Raw genomic sequence first — 24,742 nt, forward strand, 5'->3', positions numbered from 1 at the left:
GAAAACCTCAAGATATACTATACCTTGTAAAATTAGGATTAGCTCAAATCTGACTGTACAATATAAAGTTAAGACAAGCCGAGTTTAAACTTTCTGTCCAACTTCAGCTCAGGTTCAAACATCTCTTATCAAGGCTTAACGAGCCCTAATTCTTGTAAAACGAGCCAAACTCAAATTTGTCTTATTTTAAATTTAATTATTTTAAATTTAATTCAATTTGAAGGTGGCAGGTTTAGATTTTTGCATTTTCCAACATGGTACAGTCGTACTTATGCGCCATCGTCATTTTCCTTATTGCTGGATGATACAATGCTAAATCAAATTGAGAAATTGCCGCAATTATTCATAAACAGAGAAGCAATTAAAGAAAAGAGCCCAAATTCACAATGCAAAGCAACATTTTTCTATAAAAGACTTAAGAATAATATACAGAGATTATTCAGAATTATTGAATTACCATGCTCTAAGCTTTGCACACCATGACTACATGATAATCATATAGGAATAATTGCTGGGTGAGATCCAGCTTGGATTCAAAAGTTACAAACATGCAAAAAAGTTTCACATAGATATGTCATCTGGGAACTGAAGTGAACTGCATGTTAAGATACAAATGATTTACAATGTAGCGGCAAGAGGGAACCAAACTTGTACACTACTCAAACAAATAAAAGAATATGTGCATCACCACAAAATAACTCACAAAGCCTTGATCTAAATGAGATACAAAGATTTGGTTAAAAAGCCTTCTCTGTTCCAAGTTCCAACACTTCGACAAGCAGTCATAGAATTTTTGCCTATGGCACTAACCAACCAAACCAATTTAAACAGGGTAGATTGATTTATGAAACTACTTACCTTCTTCCTACTGTAAGTAATGTCTTTTCACTTGGGTAGACAATCATCATAAACCCTGTTTCCAGCAAACTCTGGCAAAGCCTTTCCTTTAGATTCTCTACCAACCCTACAGACATAGTTCAGCCCCACAAGGAGCTCTGTAATTGCAGCTTCAGTTTTTGCTTGATTTGCAAAGTAGAGTGTCTGCACCAAAAGCACATTTGACCTGGAAACCACATTTTCCTTCTCAAAACTACGCTCTAACTGCCACCTCGTCGTGTTATGAGCCAATGGTGACAGCCAGTCCAATATCTGATCCAATGCCGAAGTCCATTGAGCTGCAAGGGAAGCATCATAAGCAGATGAACGTGAAGATTTTGAATATGCCTTAAGCCTAGCCCTCAGAGCACCTTTTATGGTTGTGGGTAACATATTGTACAGATCATCTCTTGTGTCAAGGCCAATCATGTGAGGAGATGAAGCTAATTTCTCAATCAATATAACAACATTTGCATAGTGGAGGGCTAATGCAGCATCACCAAGAGTTGATGGAGGGGCTTTCAACAACCCATGTTTGGAATTCATGCGAGAGAGCTTGTAATATATTCTGTTGTTGCTAGAAAGTGATCCCTTATTCATAATTCTCATTTTCTCACTGGTTTTCATAGATACATTAGTGAACCTCATAGAACCACCCTTTGGCTTGCAACTCTCTACTATCGGAGAATCGGCCCCACCCATCATACATCCTTTGAAAGGTGCAACATGAGCCAATCGTTTTGATTTAGAATGGGGAAGCCTTTCAAGTACAGTATCAGACTCTTGAATGAACTGTCCTAGCTTCATATTTGGTTTATTCTTGTGAGTGATCAGAATTGATTTTGAAACCAACTTTCCAGGAGGTGCTGAAGAGAATCCACAAAGATTATTCTCAGAAGGATATACCAAAGATTGCAAAGGAGCAGAAAAGGATTGGCTGCGAGAAAGAAATTCAGCATTCCTTTGTTCACAATCATTACTTCCTTCCATGGAGGCCATTTGGTTAACCCCAAAAACTTGTTTTATCCTTTCCAGTAATGTAAAAAGTGATCTTACCAAGAGTCTGACAGTGTAATCATAAGTTCGAACCCACGGAGACATCTCACGCAGACTTTTCACTTCCTGGCGCTGCCACATTACCTTCTGTTGGAACTCAAGCAATTTCACCTGATCTAAGTCATGGTTGGCCTGCATTCTCTTAAGAGTTTGCTCAAGCTCTGCCAGCACTTCCAACTCTTGAGATAACTGCATTAAAACTGCAACAAATCTCTCCATTTTCTTCACTTTCCTCTCCATCTTCTTTAATTTATATTCCCACCCAAACCATTCAAAATTATTTAGAATGGGATCATTAAGGAAATTCTCAAATCGGTGATATACAGGGTCTGTGCACCTCTTGCCAAACCGAGCTACGGACCTTGCCACGTTTCCAAAATTCACAATGATCTCATCAAATACAAGATCCATAAGATAATCATCATCATCAGAAACAAGCTTTTGTACTCCAACTGAGTACACAATCTCTTCCCTTAACCTGAAAACCTCCTTTTCACTTAAGAAATGCCACATACAAACCACCTTTGACATCAAGTTTGACACTTCATATGCCAAAATTCCAATCACAGCCCTGTCAGTCTGCGAACCACTCTTCCAAGAAATCCACCGCAAATTACCAAACCAAGATTCTGCAACCATCTCTCCTCCCATCAACTATGTAAACAGTCAATAATATCCAACCAAAAATATCAACAGATCACACAATCCCTGCATCAAAATATGACATAAAAAACAAATGCATAAGTTATCTAAACCGAAAACACTTCTTATCAAATATGATATAAAAAATACATCATATTGAAGAAAACACAATTTTACAAAGATGTATGAGAGCTCAAGGTATCAGATAAAATGTGACGAATTATGAATTATAAGGACAGGTAACATGTGACATAACTTTTAGTGTTTACCCGATCAAGATTTATTAAACTAGTCGACCAGTACCTTTCACCATAAACATAAACAAAGGAAATATTTCCCAGTAAAACTAAGACTTGTTGTATGTATCTGTTTTCTCATAAACCACAAGAAGCAATTGTTTATTTTTCTACAAATTACCCTTTCATTGAAACGATCAGAAATTCTACTTGAAGGTCAACACTAGCTGAAACCCATAACAATTACACTTACAGTCATAACCTACACTTCAATCAGTACGAGTAAACTAGAACTCTACAATTCCCTCTTAACAATCATACTTCCTCATAAATTAGCAAGAAATAGAAATTCAACACAATTTCTCAAAAATTTCTTAGCAACAAGAAGAGTGTTTCTGAGGTCAACACAGACACTTAAAAATTAATTAAAAAACCTATAAAAATTAAACTCAAAACACAGTTCAAAGTTCGTGAATTGATTACTCAGATCTTCCAACAGGAAAAGCACAGATCCAAAACGACCGCAGAAAAATTGAAGCCAATTAAAACTTTCAAAAGTAAAATTACAAGAGCTTACCGTTACTGTAGCGAAGACGACAACTGTACTACGTGAAGCTACATTGAGCTGAAACCCAGCAACAAGAGAGGAGAGTGAAGGTTAAGAGTGTACGCACCAACAGCCTCATATAAACGAGAACGAAAGAGACACAGAAAAATTACAAAACAAGTGGACAAAACGAGACAGAATTAAGAGCGCTTAAAATCGGTCAAACCGAGGATTTTAAATTAAATATTGGAAAAAGTGGTGGCGATTAGTGGGTTTATGCCTGTGGATAACAAAGCGAATAAGACGTATACGGCGACGTATTTATTGAAATTAGTATGAATATACCTGGGAGTGTAGGGGAATTTTTGTGGGGGCGATAACTTTGAAACCCACACGGCGTATTTAGCGAAAATGAAATACATCAGTCTCAATAATTTTACAACTGCAACAGCCGTGACTGACCGTCAAGTTAGTGTCTAAATTTGTGACAAAAAATGATAAAATAGAAATAACGAAAGTCAACAAAATAGTTTAAATGATTAAAAAAATCAAACTTGACAATAAGGGTAGATTTAAATCAAATTTATTTAAATTTAAACTTAAATAAATTTTAAATAAACTTAATTTGAATATAAAAATTTAATATTTTTGAATTTAAATTTAAATTTTAAGAGTATTTAGCCTATCTAACTTCTTTTGTGAACTCAAAACATGGATCCTAACATAAAATGACTTGAAGTTAATGAAGTTGAATGCCCAATTAAAATGGTTTGGGCCAGGCCCATTGTAGTTTAATCAAATATGGGGAAATGACTTTTATTCTCCTATCTGGTTGATCACTATCTGACATAATTAAATACACTTTATTTATAAAAATTAAAAAAAAAAAAACACTCTGTAAATCCCATCTTATATGAAAAAAATAGTCTTGTTTAATTAGGTTTAACTAGGGTTTCTATTTGCACTCCTTTTTTTTTCCCAATTTCAAACTTAATTAGAGTTTTGGTTTTCACCATTTTTCCCCAATTTCTAATTTAGTTTTTTTTATACCCTTTTTCCTATTTTCAATTTTGAAAATTATTTTTCTCTTCTGCAGTTTTTTATTCATCACATTATGTGATTACTTTCTCCAAAAAAGTCGTTTCAATGATTTAGAAAATTTAGATTCAGAGTTTATGTAAGAATTGAAGGTTAGAAATTGCAACAAAAAATGAAATAAAGAATTAAAAATACATTTAAAAGTGAGGGATATTAATTTGATAAAACTAAAAATTACTTCCCTTAAATATGTTGATTAAGTGCCCAATAAATCCCTAATTAAATATGATCAACAACATGTTTGGGCTACAAGCCCAAATAATGAATTTACATATATGCATTTAAAAGAAATTTTTGCATATTCTTCTTGGACAAAAATGTCACTTGGGTTTTCATGCTTTTGCATAAGTAAATAGGCTATTTATCATGGATCAGGGTAAGCACCGGTTCATATTAACCCTAAGCAATTAAAAGGTATATCAAGCCTTTTCTTGTTGAAAAACTTATCCAAAGTTTGAATAGTGTCAAGGATAAAGGAGAGGAAAATTGCCCACTCGAAAGCCATTAAAGAAGTAATTGAAAACTTAATTTCTTGTTGAAAAAATTTTTTATTGATAACTCTCCTGTATTTTTAAGCTTATAAGTATAAAGGGACAGGTAAACCTGGGGCACAGAATCCACAACAACAGGTAATTTAAAACTTCACAAGCGTAACAAAGACTCAAACCCAATTATTTTTTCTAAAAATTTTAATATTTTTCTAATTTTGTTAACTCGTGAGATCTAATTTAAAAGTATACTTTAAGTGTTTGGATTCTCTGATTTCCGTTAATGAAGACATAAAACATCCATTCACTTCAACTTAATAAAGGAATCCTACCAAAACATGGTGCTAATTGTGTAATTAATTTAAACTCTCCCCATTTTAACTCATAATTAATTTAATGAACTATGTCGTTAATATTCATGGTCAATAATAAATTAATAAGGTATACTTAACTCTTTTTTTTTTTTTGGTGCTTTACAAATGTTGTAATTAAATTGGTGAATCTCTTTTTGCCATTTCAATTTCACCATAAAATAATTTCCAAGTTAATTAAGATATGCGAGGGGTCTACTTAACCTTTGCCCGACAAAAATCAGATTTGGTGACTGTAAATCTAACTACTTAGATTTTGTCCAAGAGGTTCTCTCAAATGGACTTCATCATGCAATTAATATATTTTGACTTTGGTAATTGTTAGATTAATATTAGTTACTTGTGAGTAAGAAAATTTGTGACTTTAGTGCAATTGGCAGGTAAAATCTCAAATCCAAAAAATGATCAAATTTGAATATTTATTTTTATGTTTGAAGTCTCTCTTCTTTGTCACTTAAATTACATATAAATAGGCGTTTGATTTAAATAATATTTTATTATCAAAATTAATAAATTATTTTAAATATTACTAGATATAAATTATTACTATATTTAATAAAAACTATATGTATAAATAATTATTGTGTTTGGTTAGAGGTAATAAAAGAATACTAATATATTATTTACTTAAATGTTATTGGGTATAATTATTTTAAAATATTTTTTATGTTATTTGTTATATTAATTTAAAATAAAATTATTTTTATCCTAAAAAATTAATAAATAAATATATAATTATAATAATATGAAAATTACCTTAATAATATTTTAATACCTAAGGTGATTGTAGTAATCAAATTATCACCTATATTACTTGTCACATCATCATTTATAATAAAATATTATCATAATTTTTTATCACTGATAAATTAAACAAAGTAATATAAGTAATTAAAGATCTATTAGCAAAGTAATTTTTATAAAACTTCAACCAAACACCCCCTAAAGGTTATAATAAATAGATTTATTTATACTAACAAATTAAATAAGATAATATTAATAATAAAATAAAATATTATCAAAATAAATTTTTATTCTTTTAAGCCACATAAACCCTTTAGGCTAAACTTGAAAAAATGTTAATCATTCTCTACTAAAATTTTGTTGTTGGAAAATTAAATTTTATAACACAAAGTATAAATACAATAGAAAACATAAAAATCAAAGCACAAAAACTTACAAATATGATTTTTAAAGTTCAAATTCTACCATTTCAACTTATTGTGAAATGGTTGTTAAACCCTAGATAACATCTGCGAGTATCTTCTAGAGTTTAAAAACCATATTGGGAAGAAGATTTTAAATAAATTTAACTATATAGCTTAATTCGACTAATTCTTTTATAGTTTAACATTCATATTATAAGAAATAAAGTTGGTTGAATCTCCCCATTTTACTAAATTTTATAGGTTTAACAAACATATCAAGGAGAGAAAAAAGTTGACAAATGGGGGTTAAATCTATTTGGCCAATCTTTGTTTTATATATATTGCCAAATTTGGTTGAAATCCCCACATAGCCAACCTTTTCAATTTAGATATGATTCAACCAACCTTTTAATAGTCATATTAGGAGAGATAAGCCAACAATATTTGTTTTATCCAACTAGTTAGATCTTACCAATACCACATATCTTTGGCCAAACTTTTAAGTTTAGGGTTTTTATTCTTCTGGTTTATATTTCTTCTTGTGTCGTGTAGAGATGTCTTGAATGAACTCCAAAATACATAACAAAGCTTACCCAATATTGAAGATGATGCTCACCCAACTTATTACTCAACCTCAAGATTAACGATTGACATCAACCAACAATATCAAATCCAGAGGGATCATTATAACTAGTTGATCAATTCTAAATGAATCATTACAGTTTAACTATCCAATTTAGTCTTATCTAGATGAATACTACAACTCAACTTCAACATTAATGATTGGCTTTAATCGAAAATTCTTCAAGCCAACCTTTTGAAGATACACAAGACCTTTGCATGGACACTCATAAAAACTCATCATTGGTGTAGTATTATTAATGTTTGTATATACATATATTATTATTTATTTGATGGATCATTGTTTAAATAAATCAGTCAAGTATAAAGACTCTTTCATATAAATTTTTTTTCTTTGGTAAGCAAATGTGTATATTAACCAAAACCAACGAGACACCCAAAAGAGAACTAAAGAACAACTTAAGCTCGACTAAATCAATGAAAGACCAACACAAAGCTACAAACAGACAAAACCAACAAAGATCACATGTGGGGTACCTATAAAAGTTTGTTTTATAAGTATATTATTATTTGTTTTATGTATCACCTTGTTAATTAAACTAATCAGTTAAGTATATATATAACTTCTTATTAAACACATAATAATTATCTAGAATAAACGAAATCAAAATTGTCTCCATTTTTAGTGTTGTAGAAATTTATTAGAATTAAAAAATATATTAAAAAATTTCATAGATCCATGTTCCACTAAGCTCCTAGTATACTAAGTTGGTGTTGTAAGATGCATTTATCTTGATAACCCCAAATCATAAATATAAATGAAATTTTATTTTATAAAAACATTTACATTTGATGACAAGAAGTTGTCCAAATTACTTTTCTTGTATCAAAACTAAATATGAAGGTTTGAGAAGAACTATCATCACCAACATCACCACATATAAGTTTTTTTCTTTTAGATTACTCCTGATATTATGAACTGAAAGTGCGATTGAGAAAACTCTTATGAAAATAAACACATGAATTGGACACATACTTGACAATATGACCTCCCAATCTTGAGTCTACTATTCACATACTTGGGGTCAATCTGAATAATTTCGACTTATTATACAAGTTTAAACTTACATATGTAGTACGTGCAACTTAATATGCATATATAACAATCCTTCATATGTAATGCCTCCAATTTATTATGAAGATTTACACATGCAATACCTTTAGCTTCTTATGAACATTCCCTACACAACACAAGAAGAGAAATAAGTTAGGAAAAATAAACTCAAAACTAAAAGGCCAAAGGACTTATTTTCACCCAAAGATTGCTCATTTCTTAAGTTTTCTCTTTAACTTTGAAAAACCCTTTTACCCATATATGGATGATTAAAATTAACCAAATATATTAGTTTTAAAATTTTATATTTTTTTTCACCCTAAATCCCAAAAAACAACAATTTCCCCCTAGACCAAATTTTAGAAAACAACATTTTCCCCCGTAAGGTTTACTCTTTAATTTACAGCCTCTCCTCCAGCGGTCTCTGCCTCCCAACGCATTCTCTCACTTCGACAATCTCTCTCTTCTCATCTCTCCCCCCTCCAATTGGTCCTTCAAGTTAGAAAGACAAAAAGTTTTGTCGATAAAATGAAGATGAGAGATCCCCAATGAAACCAGTCATTCGGTTTTATGATTTAAATCGAATTATACACACCTTATTCAGAACTTTTAAATTGTGAAAATTCAAAAAACCTGTATTGAGAAATATAATTTAGAGAACCCACATTCTATGCTTGTGAAGCTAAAGCAAATAATTAATTAATTTTGTGTATTATCTTTATAGGAATTAAAAAAAGAAAGGAAAATAAAGCAAGGATAAGGATAAGAATAGTTGCTTACTGTGAAAGGAAAGGATTGATTAAGAAATAAGCATGGGTTAACGTAGCAGAATCAAATCACATGCACCAAAAAGTTTTATGTTTTTAATTATAACTATGCAGCTTTATCTCATGCTTATTCATTTTTATTTTACAAAAATAATTATACAGAGACTGGTCCCCTCCCCCTCCTCAAGGCTTTTATCTCACGATCCAAAAATTATTTTTTTTTTTAATTTAGATTTTTAATGGGCTGGGCTTGGCTGGGCTTTTGCTTATTTTATCCTGTTCATTTATAACTTTATAAATAGATTAAGCATTTTTTTTATTTTTTAATTAATTACTTTAGAAAATAGCAAAATTAATCAATAAATAAATAAATTCTTCTCGGGCCCATATATATGCCTACATAACTGTTATATGTTCTTTAATGTATAATATTAATATGTTTTTATTTTTTCATTTGCAAAAAAGGATATATATTTTCTTTTAAATATATTTTTGGAATTTTAATTATAAGCTTTACCAAATTTTAGGTATTTTAAAGGAAGAAAATGTAGCATGTTTAATGTTTTTTAAAACCGGACAAGTGGTCAAACAAATTATCTCATTGATTTATAATTTAACCAATTCAATAGGACAATTAATCGGTTTAATCTATTATTAAATCATTATGTATTTCTTCAATAATATTGAACAATTATCACTTTTTTAAAAATAAAATATATGAAACATATAAAATATAATTTTAAATATATATTATGCAAACCTAATTTTGTTGGTTTTAAATAATTTTTTCAGTTTAACAGATTTATCAAATTTAATCAGATTTTAAATAAATTAATATTTATATATAAATCTAACCAAATTGTAAAATTAAATCTAATTGTAAACTAATTTACAATTTAACCAATTCAATTAGTCAATCCGATTTAGTCAAACACAACCTAATTGTTTGAGAGATAAATTAAATTCTTATTTTTTTTAGTTGGGACTCTTCAAGTTCAAGGAAATTAATAGTAAAATATTATTCCTTTATTCAAAGTGGGTATTGGAAAACCAAATTTCTTTTTTTTTTTTTTTTATGGAAGCCCTCATTGAAAATTTATTAACAAATTGATGCCTTGAAACTCTTTAACCCCACATGCTCATCAGTAGAGAATCTCTCCCTCTCTCTCTCTCTCTCTCTCTTAAAAAAAAAAAAATTTTGTGTATGTGTGAGAATATGCTATTAGGCCTGCAAGAAAAAGAAAAGGGAAAATCCAAGAAAAGAACACATACATGATTATGTAGATATTATCTTCAAACCCTCTTGTTCATTTACGACTAGCTTTCAAATCTTAAACCCTAAATTTAATTAATTAATTAATTAATTTCATGATTATTGACTAAATTTCTAAATTAAAAATTTAATATAGCCGTTTTTTGTGACTGGAGAATGTTGGCTAGCTAGCATGAATCATCTTCACTTTTTCCTTCCTTTTTTATCAAGTAAATAACAATACATTGAACAACCCATATAAAAATATTAATCAATTTATCCTAGATCTAACCTTTTGAATTTTTGGGCACAAATTTTAAAGAAAGAAATTTTGGATTTGCTTCTTTTCTGGTTTGACTTAGGAATTAATTATTATGTTTATTTGAAAATTAGGTAGAGATTTATTTTAATTAAATTAAAATAAATAAATAAAACAAGTTTACCAAACGTTTTTTTAGCAATTTTAAAAAACTTTATGACGACTTTAAAATTTTGGTTTAGGTAAATTTATATTTTATAAATGGGTAGAAAGAAATATCAAGGAGAAAACTTGGAGTTTGTGTATAAAATTATTTATTTATTTTGGTAAAAAAATATAACCCTTTTCTTTTTTTTTTAAACCAAGGAACTCATAGAATTATTTAGGCATTATAAGAGTTTTAGATTTAATTTTTTATTTTTTATTCACGTTTTGACTTGGTCTTTTTATCATTATTATAGAATACAAAAATTACACTTATATTAAATATTTTTTGTAAAAAAAAAAAAGAATATTGATATGGCAGGTGGATTCTTTCATGTGATAGAATCATTCTTAGTTATTGAACATTATTTACCCATTTTACCCATTATCACAACAACTAAGCATAAATTTTATTTTATTTTATTTTATTTTTATTCAGAGGAGAAATTTATAGCATAAGATGGTCCCCAAAACTTTTATGTATATTGGAGTAAAGAAATGTGGCATGAAGATACCAATAATGGTGCAGAAACTAGAAAATATTATTTGGTACTTCTTATTAATATTTAGATTGATTTTGCTGCTATGTGCGGCAACCACCACAGAAAGTCATTTAAATCCACTGTCTTCGTACCATGCATTCATGAGTTCATGTTCAAAACCAAAAATAATATTATACCAATTTTTTTTTTCAATCGATGACCTTATGCGAATTAATTGGATGGGTAAATAGAAAATCTTGTTTGAATAGATTAGATAGATAAATTATGAGATATAATAATTAAACTTATAACTATTATATTGGGTAAGTTAAGATTTTACAAATATAATATAGATTTAAATTTACGCATTTTCTTTGAAAGTTTTAGTGTTTTATTGATTTTGTTAATCATTAAGATCTCAAATTATCAACCATCGTAAATATTTGCGTATTCCATGTTACTATAACAAGTAGATTTTGCATATTATCAACCATCCCCTATTTTCTATGTAAAATAAACTTTGGTAAGATCAAAGATTATGATATCTTATTTCATAGGGTCTTGAGTATGTAATTTCTTTCTACGAAACTGTTATATTTATTGAACAAATATAACTTTTTTTTTTCTGTATATCTCGTAAATAATTCTCACAATTTTTTAACTCTAAAACTACTTTGCATTTTTATTTATATAGTTACCTCATAAGTTTCATTAGAGTTAAAAGATATAATTGTTGATATTGAAAATTACTCTAATAAGAGTTATGTCAATCATAGATGCAATCTAATGTAAGAGGTTGACAACAATAGTTTTTTATACAAAGAGACAGAAATTTAACTTTTCAAAATTTGTTACCCGATTACATGTACTCATAACTATTCATCCACATTTACTATCATGTACAATTGTTCTAGAGTGCACGTTTAAGTCTTTGATTGTTGATGTCTTATGTGGATACTAAAGTATTATCTTTTTCTTAGATTACGAATAATTCATATCACTATTTTAATGACTTTAAAGACGAAAAACCCCCAACATTGGTATGTGTATTTAACTCCATCTATGTTTGATAATCTAGCATGTTGTAAAATTATATCCTTTAAACAAATCGTACTTCAAGATTTATGGCCATGATTAGGTGATGTTATATGTTGCTTTAAAATCTTTACATGTTACTTCCGTTGCGTATTTACTTGAGACCTTGTAACAACTATTAATGGAAAAAGAACTAAGGTCCTTGGTGTTATTGTTGGGGCAATGGTATCCAATTAATGGATTAGAATTGTGATGACATTGGTAAGACCACCATGACATTTTTTAATTGTGTTTTTTTTTCAAGTCCAATCGGTTGATCTCTACCTACTATAACAAGTTGGATTTCATTGATAAAATCGCGTGGTTATAAAGGAGTAACATTATGACTTAGACTTGGTTCTTTAGTAACTTGGTCACTTAGGTTTCTTTATTTCTTCTTCCACTAGCCAAATGTTTTATTGGCAATGGACGAAAAGTTGACAAATAATAAGAGTGTTTAATTGAATAAAATCAAGAGCTTTATGGGGGGCTCTCCCACTACCACCAAATTGTTGAAATTAAAAAAATACACCAATGAGAAGTACACTGAATAATAAATATTAATGTAGTGACGTCCATCATTATAGTATTAATTATTTTGATTACAATGTAACAATATAAATGTTAAAAGGGACGTCTTGATGTTTTTATATAATCTTTAATATATGAATATAAAAGACACAGTAAAAAAATTACGAAGAAGAATTGTAATTATCAAAAGTTTTCTTTTCCTTTCTCTAAAAAAGTTATTTACCCTTTTCTGTCGATTTATGACATATAATTATTATACATAATTCATATAGTTAATTGCTATATATAAATTAATTATTTTTACAAATTTAAAAAAAAAATCGAATTATACGATAATAATGTCTTTTAACTATAATATAATAATAAAATTCCATTGATTGTTAGAGACAGTAAAAATTTTATATCTTTATTATATTAGTTATGAATTGTTAATATAATAAAAATTTCTCATTACACCTAAAATCTTAATGAAAATTATTTGTTATTTTTAAAATCTAAAAAGAAATTATTTTATTAAATCAGAGGGAAATTAATTATAATTTTTCTGTTACGTATTGACTCCTGGGCGATGGCAGTTTTGTAAAACTGAGGTTGAATGTGGCAGAAAATATAGGGGTTTGTTTTGTTGGTCAGAAATTCAACACGAATGACAGGCTCTGTCAGTCGTTAGAATCACGGTACTCTTATTTGGAAGCTTTTATTGCAAGAAGACAGCAACTAGAAACGATGTCGTTAGGTGAAAGAGAGAGAGAGTAAAGCGTAGGAAGGGAGAGAAACAGAAGCTTTTTGTTAATATTAGAAGGCATTGCGTGTGTGGTGAGGACCGTCAACGGTCTCACCGACAGCTTTTAATTACTGCCTGCTTTTTGCAGATTTTAAAATATTATAAAATACCATTTTCCTTATTTTTCTATTTCGTCATTTTGTTTATTGGATGTCATGTGAATGTGATTGGGGCACCCTGCCCTTCTGATGTTCCTTTGCTTTTATCCATTAGGCCAAGAGACTTGTTCCGAGCTAAAGTATACTTTTTTATTTTTTAATATTTCAAAATTCAAATATTTATTTATAAATAAATTTTTATTAAAAATTTAAAGATAAAATTATTATTTATTAAAAATTTAAACAAATTAAAGTTTTATCACATTTCTTCTTTAAGTTTAAAAATCTCATAATTTTCGCCATCAATCCAAAGTTTGAAAAGTAACAAATATACCCTAAAGTTTGTTCCTCTTCTCACCGATGAGGATTCGCCATCTCCAATCGTTAGCCATCCTCCCTCTCGTCTTATCTCTCCTTTCTAGTCTCTCTCCCTTTCTTTTCTGGTTGTTTTTGATCGAAATAAAGATGATTTCATTTTTGTCTCAGTTAAAGACAATTGGAGAGGAAAATGAGAGAGATCGGAGGGAGGACGACCAACTGCTAGAGATGGCGAATCAGTGTTGGAGAGAAGAGGAAAAAATCATAAGGGGTATTTACACTTTTCAAACTATGGATTGGAAAAAATTGTGAGTTTTTTAAGCCAAGGGAGAAAAATGTAATAAAATTTTAATTTTTTTAATAAAAAGCGATTTTACCCCTAACTCTAATTAAGAATTTTAACCGAAATTTGTTTATAAGTGAGTTTTTTAGTTTTTAAAAGTTTGAAGATAGGAGTTTGAGTTTTTACTATATCTTTAGTGGGAATAAGTCTTTTGGTCTATCCATTAATAAGATTGTATTTTATAAACCTACCAACAACGTAACACAATTATCCCTTATGGGTAGTTTGAGTGGTAAAAGAGGAAATTATATGTATAAGAGTATGAATTCAAATATTTTTTGATAACATATCAAAATCAAACTCTTAAATTATTTGATTCATGGTTATGGGGTTGGTTATCAAACTCAAAGTTTATTTTATTTGATATTATTGATTCAATCTCAAAAATAATGATCTAACTTGGATGAGATTTCTCACTTAAAAAAAAAAAAATAATAATGTAATAAAATTAAGATGAAAATTCGAGTATTGGAAATAAGATTTTTCTCTTAGCATCTTTTAAACTATGACATATTACACAAACACCTACTTTATCATCGATGTTCAGTTTCCAATTAAATTATTCACTAATAAAAGATGAAAACCTATATAACTATGCATGGAAGTTAGCATAAACAATAACATATTATTATATAATTAAATAATTTTAAATTAAAATTAAAATCAAAATAACGTTCAGTTATATAATAACATATTACTGTTTATCTATAAATTTGTGTTTATTATTTACACATATAGTTATAAAGATTTGGACAATTACAGAATTTATACTGTGTAATTAAGTTAAAATATATATTACATTAGTTTTTTGACTATATTTGTATAATCTATAAAGTGTTAACTAATATTGTATAAACACTAAAAAAAAATTTAATTAATTTCCCAATTATTCGATTAACATAAATTTTTGCAGATAAAAGTAAGAAATAACCTTAATATTCATAATACCTAAAAAAAAATCTATTAACTAAAAAAAATATCAACGAAATTTAATTACTTTTTTAACAAAATAAAATAATAAAGATTATCTTAAATCTTTAAACATATGTTTTACTTTTTCAATTTGCTATAACAAAGTTATCTGTAAAGTATACGTTTAATAGATTCATTGTATTAGTCTGCTTAATTTGGGTTTTAATTGGTCAACAATTATATTTAAACCTGGGAATTGACGGCAAAGGAAGCATTTGTGTACTATGCCATAATTTTTAACGGGATGGGCAATATGTCTACATATTTTTAATATATTATTTAAATAGATAAATATTATATTATTATATAATTAAATAATTTTTAATTAAATATAATGATATATTATTAATATATATATAATTTCATTATTTTTCATATATATATATATATGTTTACACATGTGACCACATCTATGCGTGTGTCACTTTGACAAAGTCTTCCCCTAATGGTCATGTCTTAGTGATTCCATGTGTAATGGCTTACACACTAGGGTTTTATCATAGTATTAGTATAAATGTTATTAATAAAATTATGGGTATATATTTTAAATATATAAAATAGATATATAAATAATATATTATCTATATATTTATTTTATATACTCAAACTTTACGTGCGTAACATTGCCCTTGCTCAAATGTCATTTATATTGATTATGAATTACATATTAAGTAATAATTATCAATATTTTATAAATATTAAGTTAATTAACACACAATAAAATTATACGTATACATTTTTATATATAATTTAAGTATACAGATAATGTGTCATCATATGAATAGATGATTTTAAATTTAAAATAAAATAATATTCAATTATATTATGATACATTATTTGTATATCTAAATTATGTATAAAAATATATACATATAGCATTACTCTTTGACAAATATAAACTCAAACAAAATAGGCCAAATCTTCAAAACTATAACTATATTGGCCAACGTATTTCCAAAAATACTCCGTACAAAAACCAACATTTTTTTATAATAATGAGAAAAGTAATATTATTTATACATATTTTTTTATATAATTTAAATATATAAATGATGTGTTATCATATGATAAAACTATTATTTATCTTTAATTTAAAATTATTTAATTATATAATAATATATTATTTATGTACCTAATTATGTACTAAAAATATGTTTATATATTTTTATTATAATAAAAAACTTTTTTTTTAATTTTTGTTAATTAGTGATGGGTTGGGTTGCCCTGTTAATAAAATTAATAGAGGTGCCCATATCATATCACTCAACTTTAAAATAAATGATAATTAATTATAATGAGAACAAATTAAAATCCGGATTCCAATTATGTTGAGAAACGTAAGTTTGGGATTTGAACTTTTACTATATTTATTTTAAAATAAAATAAAATAAATAAATAAAGGCATTATTTTAAGGGGGAGTTTATTGCTTTAACAGCAAAGCATCGGTTTGACTGCATTTTTAATCCAAACAAAGTTGTTTTGTGGACTTCTAAAACCGACTTATTATTACTCTCCCTGTTTTTTTAACCATGTGATATTACTATATTGCCCTTTCACAATGAAAATGAAAATCCATAGATGAAATTCACCCATCTAATCCAAGTGATGAATAATCAACAAAAGATATATATATTTTATATAATATTAATTATATTCAATAAAAGTTATTATTATCATAAAAATAAAACGAAAATCAAGATGAAATAATTAAGAAGGGTAATTTGGGTAGTGAAGGGTATTATAGTAATTACACAAATGAGGGTGTGGAGTCCAGACAAGAAAAAGACCAGTTTTCTGAGTCTCTTTTTCTTCTCCATTGATGGAGGGAAGTTCATAAATTTCCTCCAAAGTTCAAAAAGCTACACCACCTTCTACTTCTGGCGCCATTTGCAGTTACCCTTCTCTCTTTCAAACTTCTCTTCCATTTATAGAAAACAAAAGCTCACACTTCTCTGAGTTTCATTTTCAAATTCTTTCGTTATGGAAGAAAAAGAAAGCACTATGTCTGGATCAACAGGTGGTAACTCGTACACCGACTCACCACCACCGGTGAGTAGCAACGTGTTGTTGCCGCAACCGCCACCACCGGCGTCTCAAGTAGTTGTGAGTAATTTGGAAAGGAACATTGATCTTAGCAGAGGTGCAGTTGCAGTTACATCAGCCCTAGAAAATAATAATAATAGTGGTGGTAGTGGGGATCTGTTTGGAAAGAAAAAAAGAGGAAGGCCGAGAAAATATGATTCTGAAGGAAACCTGAGGTTGCAGCATTTTTCTTATCCACTTGTATCATCACCTCCTGGTTTTACTTTAACTCCTTCAGATTATTCTTCTTCAAAAAGGGGTCGAGGTAGGCCTCCGGGTTCTGGTAACTGGCAGCTTCTTGCTTCTTTAGGTAGGTTTTGGGAAATTTTTTTTTTCATCTTTGTGTTTGGTTGCTGAGAAAATGCTGGGAAATTTTTCTAAAGTAAATATTACTCAACTTACATCTTAAAAAAAAAAAAAAAAGGAAAAACGATTGTCGATATTTGTTTCGTTTTCTTTTCTAATAAAAAAGTATTTAAAAAAAAAGAACTTTTCTTATTTTATTTATTTTGTCTTCCATTTTCTCACCAACCCCATATGCGGTTGGTTCATAAAAACTCAATTGTGAGGGTTGAAAGAGTTAAGATTAAGGGTAGGTTGATTTATGGTGGGATTGAGATCTTAATTTCAACTTACCAGATTATTGCAATTTTTTTAATGGATTTCTGCCAAGGCTGGCTTCAGTGGATTTGAACTTGCCTTTTTGCCCTTTTAAAAAAATTAATTTCATTCCCTTCTCTTATGTCAAAGGAAATTAAAATTCGGATATTTTCTCGTATAATAATGGTTGAAGGTGTACTTGAAAAGGTCAGTATCGTCATTGAACATTAATAATTAGGATTTTTAGTGGTCATAGAAATGATTCAAGTCAAAGATTGTATTTTTGTCATGTGGACATAGACTGGATAATTCCACCTACAAAACCAGTCTCAATAAAGACGAAATGGAGATGATTAAAATTCTTCCAATAAAAGATAAAGATGAAAATAAGGGTAAATATATTCTTAGCCTAACTTAGTTCATTCTCTTTCTTACATATATTTTAAACCTATTTTTATATGCTGAATTACTCTTAAAATTTTTTAATTATTATAAATATGTAACAATAATTAATTTCAGAGGATGAGGAGAGAAAGTGCGAGAGATTTGTAATGCAGGAATAGGAAGGGGAAGAGAGTAGAAATTTTTTCTGTGGGGAGGGGATAAGATTCCCTGGCATCCCCGTTTCAGTGATGGGACAAGATTGAGATGTTTGACCCTTACATGACTCATTACCATCTCTATGCTCACATTTTCAGTGTGAAGAATGTTTTTTAGATTGTTATAATTTGACAAATATTACATGTGGAATTTGATATGCAAAGGTGAGTTGTTCGCGAACACAGCAGGAGGGGACTTCACACCTCATGTTGTCACAGTCAATACGGGGGAGGTAATGGGCATGGTCATGAAAGCTTTGGTGAATTGGCTAAGAATATCTTGGACAAATCTTGAATCTTGGTTAAACTGTTAATTTTGATTTGGATATTTTGTTTTATTACTTTTCAGGATGTTGCAGGGAAGATTCTTTCGTTTTCGCAGAAGGGTCCTCGAGGAATTTGTATTCTCTCAGCTAATGGAGCTGTTTCTAATGTCACCATTCGGCAGCCTGGTTCCTCTGGTGGTATCTTGACATTTGAGGTATCAACTCAAACCTGAAATTTTGTTTTCATGTCTTTAATATCTCTGAATTTCTCCCTCCTATCCTCTCTGCTTTCTCTCTAATTAATTGGGTTGATCGATGAGGTTTCCTTTCTTATTCTATCATTCAATCGCTAGAGAATAATGTTATACTTACAAGTTTAATAAAACTATATGCACCAGTGATTTTGAATTAAGGTAAAATAATACTTAATCAGATGACATTATGTAGGTATCCAACTAGATACTCAAAATTGAGTGATCGTAACATTTCTGAAAAAAAATTTTGTTTGGTAAAAATAACAAATCTATCAAGTGCACCTTTTGGGGATTGAATTAGTTCTTCCATTTTTTTTTCTGATGATTTTCAACTTCAGATTCATTTCTGTTCAGATTATAAATACTATTATTTTGGTAAAATAAAAATAACTATAAAAATGTCAAGGCACTGTATCACCTGATTTATGCTCTTTTGATTTCACTTCTTGGTGATGATATAAAATCTTATATTATTAATTTGCATAAAAATAATAAATATCAATATATCGTTATAATTTGAATTATTTTCAATTAAAATTAAGAAACCGATGGTTTATGGAGGAAAAGGGAAATATGAGGAAGGATATAAAATTATCTTACCTCCTCTTTGTCACTTGTGTGATGCCCTTTGAAGCTAAGTTGCAAATTTTGATTTGATGAGTATTGGGATTTTGTTAAAAAGCAGTAGAAGATAAAGAAAATATGAAAAAAAAAGGCACAGATTGAAGAAAATAAAGGATAAATAAAGAAATTTTTTATTTTTAATGTTGAATTAAATGCACAACATAATTGTAGGTATTTCCAAAAGTAAAAAATTTTAATGTTAGTTACCAAAAAATTAGTCAGTTGATAACATTTATTAACATAAATAATGGATTGAAGTTTAAAATTTTAAGGAAATCAAAATTCCATAAAATTAATAATTTATTTAAAAGTACATTTAAAAAACAATTAAACATATAAATTAAATACAAAAGCCTTCAAAACAGCTATCTTACTCTGCAAGTTCCAAGTCTAATTCTTGTTCACATTCATGATTGACCAATTTTTTGGTTCCACATGTGATGTTGCACTAACTTTATTTCTTTGGAAAACTTTGAACTTTAGGCCATGTTCCAGTTATATATCCTGAACACTTGATATGTTCAGGCACTAGCTTTTCTGATCAGTTTTCTCCAGTTTGTAAATAATTAGGACAGCTACAAAATTTGTACCATGTGATAATAATCCAACTGCTATTAACCAACTTAACTTCAATATCATCTTTTGGATCATCCACTATGATTGTTTCATCTAAAATTATTCTTTGATGCAGTGTGGTGTAACTTATGTCTGTGGTCCTTGGTTATGTTGGCTTTCACGACGATTTTAACACATACTGATAAAATCCATGCTGAGATTTATATTTATGTCAATTCTTAATCTGGTAAAATATTCCTTGCAGGGTCGCTTCGAGATACTGTCATTAACTGGTTCATTCACAGTCAGTGATACAAGTGGTGTGAGAAGTAGGACTGGTGGATTGAGTGTCTCGTTGGCTGGACCCGATGGGCGTGTTATAGGTGGTGGACTTGCTGGTTTATTACTGGCTGCTAGCCCTATCCAGGTAAGGCCTATTTTCTGCCTTCTATCTATCCAAATTGTTTGAAGTAAAACTCTCATTTGCGCAAGATATCAGATAGCCTTTTTCCCGTAATTTCTGGTATCAACCTGTTTCTTAAATCATTATTTTATACCAATCTTTTACCTTCCAAAGTTCTTCAAGAGATGAGGATCCCAAAAAAAATGTATGCACTTCACGGTTGTATTCACCAGGTCATGGTTAATTTATTACTAGGGAATCGTTAAAATCCAGCACTAAAGCAATGAAATATGATATTTAATGCACTTGTCATATTCAGATCTTGATTAAAATGCTGAAAAATTCAATGCATTCTTACAAGTAATCTGAATTTACTTGAATTGAGACACTCTTGAGTGATGTTTTATGCAATCTTCAAGTTAAATTAGCATTCTAAATAGAACTGAAATGTGCTTGATGTAAATACACGAGTTTAGTTATACATGATGGACGCAAGTAGTAATGCACTTGTCACGCAGGTTTTGACAATGAAACATGTGGCTATATTGTGCTATTGCTTGTCAAAGTATTGGATGAATGACTTACATTTGTTATCTTCATTTATTAGATTGTGGTGGGGAGTTTCATGCCAAATGGTTACAAGGTACATAAAAGGAAGCATCATCGAGAACATGGGATTCCTTCTATGTCCCCAGGTGCTCCTGATAGAGTGACAGCAGCAAGACCAATTTCACAGGCAAAACCTGATGGCGGGGAGATCTGTTTGACCACAATAACTCCAATAATGGGGCAAAACCACCCAGAAATGAATAACATTGCAAACAATGAACAATTGCCAAATGTCTCATCATCCCCTAGTCCAGTTTGGAATGGCTCACAGACCACATCTAACCAGGGGCCATCTCCTGATATCAATGTGTCTTTGCTCGGTGAATAGGATGTACAAGGTATATTGTATTTGACGTTCATTTTCAGGTGTATCTGAAGACTTGGGAGGCTGACGTGATAACTGGATGAACTAATCTTCTTTGCATTTGTGTTGTAACAAGTAGATTTATTCACATAAAGTTGCCTGATTGCAGCACTGAAATTTAGAAATTAGAAACAAATGCAGCCGTCCTAATGCAGCAATGTTGTAGAAGCATTTCTGTTTTACAGAATTACTGATTGGCAACTGAACTATTAAGACAATTTTATTAATTCACTGGAATATTATGTTTTGTTCTCATTTCTTTTGTAATCCTGTTTGCCATTTCCAGTGATTGATCATTTCCTGATGCACTTCAGCGTTTAGTTTTTATTGTTTCAGAGCTGTTATTCTGCCACATTTCAGCTTTTATCAGGATGCAAGGTTTTTATTGCAAGCTGTCCAAATGAGTGCTCTTTGATAAAGGAACATCATCTGCATCTACCAGGCCATCCAAGAATCACTGGAGCTTGCCGTTGGGACCTAAAACATCATCTTGTTTTGTATTCTGTTGGAAATAGTGTTGTGTGGGACTGCTGAAGAAAATTTTTAGTTGTTTTAGGTAAGAATATAATTGATGATGGTCGAGAAAAATAGGCTTATCATTCTTCTCCAGGGTATTGAAGCCAGAATTTGTACATTCATTTTGGTCCTATAAAAAACCAGACTGCTCATCAGACAATTTAGAAATTTGTTCAGCAGTAACCACCAATCTCAAAATTAGGAATAATTTGTATATAATTTATGCTCACCCAAGCAAGGAACAAATAATTTGCTTCTCAATCTAACCGTCATGCAATCAAGGGCATTCCTCACGTACCACCCGTTTTGGTATGGTCTTGTAGAGTTAGCAAAACAGTATTAAATCCCAGAAGCAACAGAGAGATTAATAAATTATTGGATTAATTGTACTGCCTCCCTTGAAGATGACCATATTCCTACTTGAAATTTTTTCAGGCAGAACTTCATAAATTCAGCACAGAATGGTCTCTTGTAAACTGCAAGAAGCATTTGTTTCATAATTATCAGTAAGCCAAAATAATAAGTGCAAACTTTCACCTATATAGCTTCCTCAGGCAGCATCCTAGGCCAAAACTAACAAGATTCTTTCTTGGACCCTGTTTCAGTTTCATAATAAAGAGGCCTCTGTAATCTTCTGCATCTTCTTCAAATCGCTGTGATCGTAAAATACAACATTCTTGTTCTTGTCGTAAATGTTTCCTGCCATTGCTAGAATTAAATGTAGAAACGCCGGTTATTTTATAGCGAAAAGGAGTGTGGAAGTTGAAATCTATACCTAAAATGTTTGGCGCCTTCTCTTGGAAGGTTCATGATGAGAAATTTTCTTTTGGCTTTACTGCCTGATTGGATTTGGTTCTTTTATTTGAAAAAAAAATGCATAAAATAAACTTTTTATCAAATTAAAGGGAAAATTTGAAAGTTTTAATTGAAAGAAACTGTTAACCAAATAGAAAATAACTTCTATAGATATTTGTAGGAATGATATGATTCAATAACAAAACCTAACACCAACCATAAGAAAAGTCCATAATGGAAACATCACTTTTATTATCATAATACATGATCTCTCCTAAACTGTAGACTATTTCTTCTTGTTATAAGTAAGAATCTTAGAATAATGGTCCCAGTCCGGATGCATGGGTGTCATTGGAGGCAGTCCAAATGGGTGCTTTTTGACATACGAAGGTACATCAGCTGCTTCTACCAGACCATCCAAATAATCTCTCAATTCCCCTCCAGGACCTAACATATATCATCAAACACTGGGTTGAATTACAATTCCACTATCCATATATTTGTATTAAAAATAGTAAATATATGCTAAGCATTTACCTAAAGCTTTATCACTGATATGGGTGGCTGTGTATTCGTCTGGAAACACTGCAGTATTTGGCTGCAATAAAACACCGCAATACTAAGTTTTGATGGAGGTAGAACTCAGAAATTACTGTATATGCAATATTACCGGATTCAGAAGAGCCCTATAGGGATAAGTGTCAATTAATAATGTGTTCGATGAAGAAAACTTTTCCATGCGTTTAGAAATAGCAGGGCTCTCCTCCCAGATTTTCTTCAACTCCTTTAAAAACACTGGCTGGCCTTTCTTCTCGAGAGCATTGATCCCACCATCCGTGCATTTTCTTTGATCCTACAGGTAGCCGAAAAGTATATCATTCATCAGTCATCACACATTTGGGAAAATGCTTAATAAACGTAAGTTAGAAGAAAATTATACTTACCCAAGCAAATAAAATTTTGTCTCTTAAACCCATCATTATACAATCCATTGCACCATTCATGTTCCACCTTTTCACACAAAGAGAAGTGAAATTTCAAAAATACAAAGTGTATTTAAAAAAGGAAAAGGATCGTGGGATTTAATAAACACTTACTCCATTGCAGAAGACCAAATTACGACTTCAAATCTTTCCAGGCAAAACTTCACAAAGTCTGTACAGTAAGGCCTCTTATAAACTGCAAGTGAGAAGAAATTGATCTCAATGTCATTTTACCATTGTACGTAAATAAATAAATGTGAAAATTTCACGTACTTTTGAAGTTTCCAAAATAAGCATCAGGGCTGCGATTTATTGAAACATTCCTTTGTCTACGATAGACCCTATCGCAAAGAAGCCCTCCTAGGGAAAGAACAAGAAGCTTTTTTCTTGGCCCCAAGCTCAGTTTCATCAGAGGGAGGTCAAAATCGATTCCTGCATTTTCTTGGGATGAATCGCTGTCATAAACACACACACTTTTCTTCTTTATGTCCTCACTCTTTTCCGCCATTTTTACACTGATAGAAGAAGTGTATTGCAGTTGGCTTATATAGTGGAAGGTCGCCAACTCTTGAGTTCTTCGTGATAAATAGTTTTGCAAATTTCAATTACGCATGCGGCTCACCCTTTCGGCTTTCAATGAGGTACAATTAATTTATGAATTATGAGATATGCTACATACAATGTCAATTGACAGCATTTATTAGCACGAATAATGGATTGAAGTTTAAAATTTTAAGGAAATCAAAATTCCATAAAATTAATAATTTATTTAAAAGTACAGCTAAAAAAAAAATTGAACATATAAATTTAAAAAAAAAAGCCTTCAAAGCAGCTATCTTTCCCTGGAAG

The 24,742-nt window shown here is 29.9% G+C and overlaps 3 protein-coding genes and 1 pseudogene across 3 annotated transcripts; 1 reads left to right on the top strand and 3 right to left on the bottom strand.

Moving 5' to 3' along the window:
• Positions 1-497: 497 nt before the first annotated feature.
• On the bottom strand, positions 498-3,629 carry LOC123194851 (protein PSK SIMULATOR 1-like). The gene is made up of 2 exons (XM_044608313.1): positions 3,388-3,629; positions 498-2,640 (listed from the first exon to the last, which is right to left on the bottom strand). The coding sequence occupies exon 2, from the start codon at positions 2,581-2,583 to the stop codon at positions 886-888; it is 1,698 nt and encodes a 565-aa protein (XP_044464248.1). The 5' UTR covers positions 2,584-2,640; positions 3,388-3,629; the 3' UTR covers positions 498-885.
• Positions 3,630-17,048: 13,419 nt separating this feature from the next.
• LOC123211800 (AT-hook motif nuclear-localized protein 7-like) lies at positions 17,049-21,866 on the top strand. Its single transcript, XM_044630709.1, has 5 exons — positions 17,049-17,635; positions 18,690-18,757; positions 18,874-19,005; positions 20,489-20,650; positions 21,234-21,866. The coding sequence occupies exons 1-5, from the start codon at positions 17,224-17,226 to the stop codon at positions 21,561-21,563; spliced, it is 1,104 nt and encodes a 367-aa protein (XP_044486644.1). The 5' UTR covers positions 17,049-17,223; the 3' UTR covers positions 21,564-21,866.
• Positions 21,867-21,955: 89 nt separating this feature from the next.
• On the bottom strand, positions 21,956-22,613 carry LOC123226341 (annotated as a pseudogene).
• Positions 22,614-23,084: 471 nt separating this feature from the next.
• Positions 23,085-24,077, bottom strand: LOC123211809. Its single transcript, XM_044630722.1, has 5 exons — positions 24,008-24,077; positions 23,855-23,921; positions 23,581-23,763; positions 23,448-23,508; positions 23,085-23,357 (listed from the first exon to the last, which is right to left on the bottom strand). The coding sequence occupies exons 1-5, from the start codon at positions 24,010-24,012 to the stop codon at positions 23,197-23,199; spliced, it is 477 nt and encodes a 158-aa protein (XP_044486657.1). The 5' UTR covers positions 24,013-24,077; the 3' UTR covers positions 23,085-23,196.
• Positions 24,078-24,742: the final 665 nt, after the last annotated feature.

This window comes from Mangifera indica, chromosome 1 (assembly GCF_011075055.1).
Source record: "Mangifera indica cultivar Alphonso chromosome 1, CATAS_Mindica_2.1, whole genome shotgun sequence".
NCBI lineage: Eukaryota > Viridiplantae > Streptophyta > Magnoliopsida > Sapindales > Anacardiaceae > Mangifera > Mangifera indica.

What these genes read in the sequence shown, in the direction of transcription:
- LOC123194851 (XM_044608313.1), bottom strand. Translation starts at nt 2,583, where the DNA reads ATGGGAGGAGAGATGGTTGCAGAATCTTGGTTTGGTAATTTGCGGTGG.
- LOC123211800 (XM_044630709.1), top strand. Translation starts at nt 17,224, where the DNA reads ATGGAAGAAAAAGAAAGCACTATGTCTGGATCAACAGGTGGTAACTCG. An exon ending in TCACAGTCAATACGGGGGAG is followed by an intron (nt 18,758 to 18,873) that starts GTAATGGGCATG and finishes ATTACTTTTCAG; the next exon opens with GATGTTGCAGGGAAGATTCT. An exon ending in TGGCTGCTAGCCCTATCCAG is followed by an intron (nt 20,651 to 21,233) that starts GTAAGGCCTATT and finishes TTCATTTATTAG; the next exon opens with ATTGTGGTGGGGAGTTTCAT.
- LOC123211809 (XM_044630722.1), bottom strand. An exon ending in ACAAAATTTTATTTGCTTGG is followed by an intron (nt 23,764 to 23,854) that starts GTAAGTATAATT and finishes GGCTACCTGTAG; the next exon opens with GATCAAAGAAAATGCACGGA. An exon ending in TATCAGTGATAAAGCTTTAG is followed by an intron (nt 23,358 to 23,447) that starts GTAAATGCTTAG and finishes GATATATGTTAG; the next exon opens with GTCCTGGAGGGGAATTGAGA.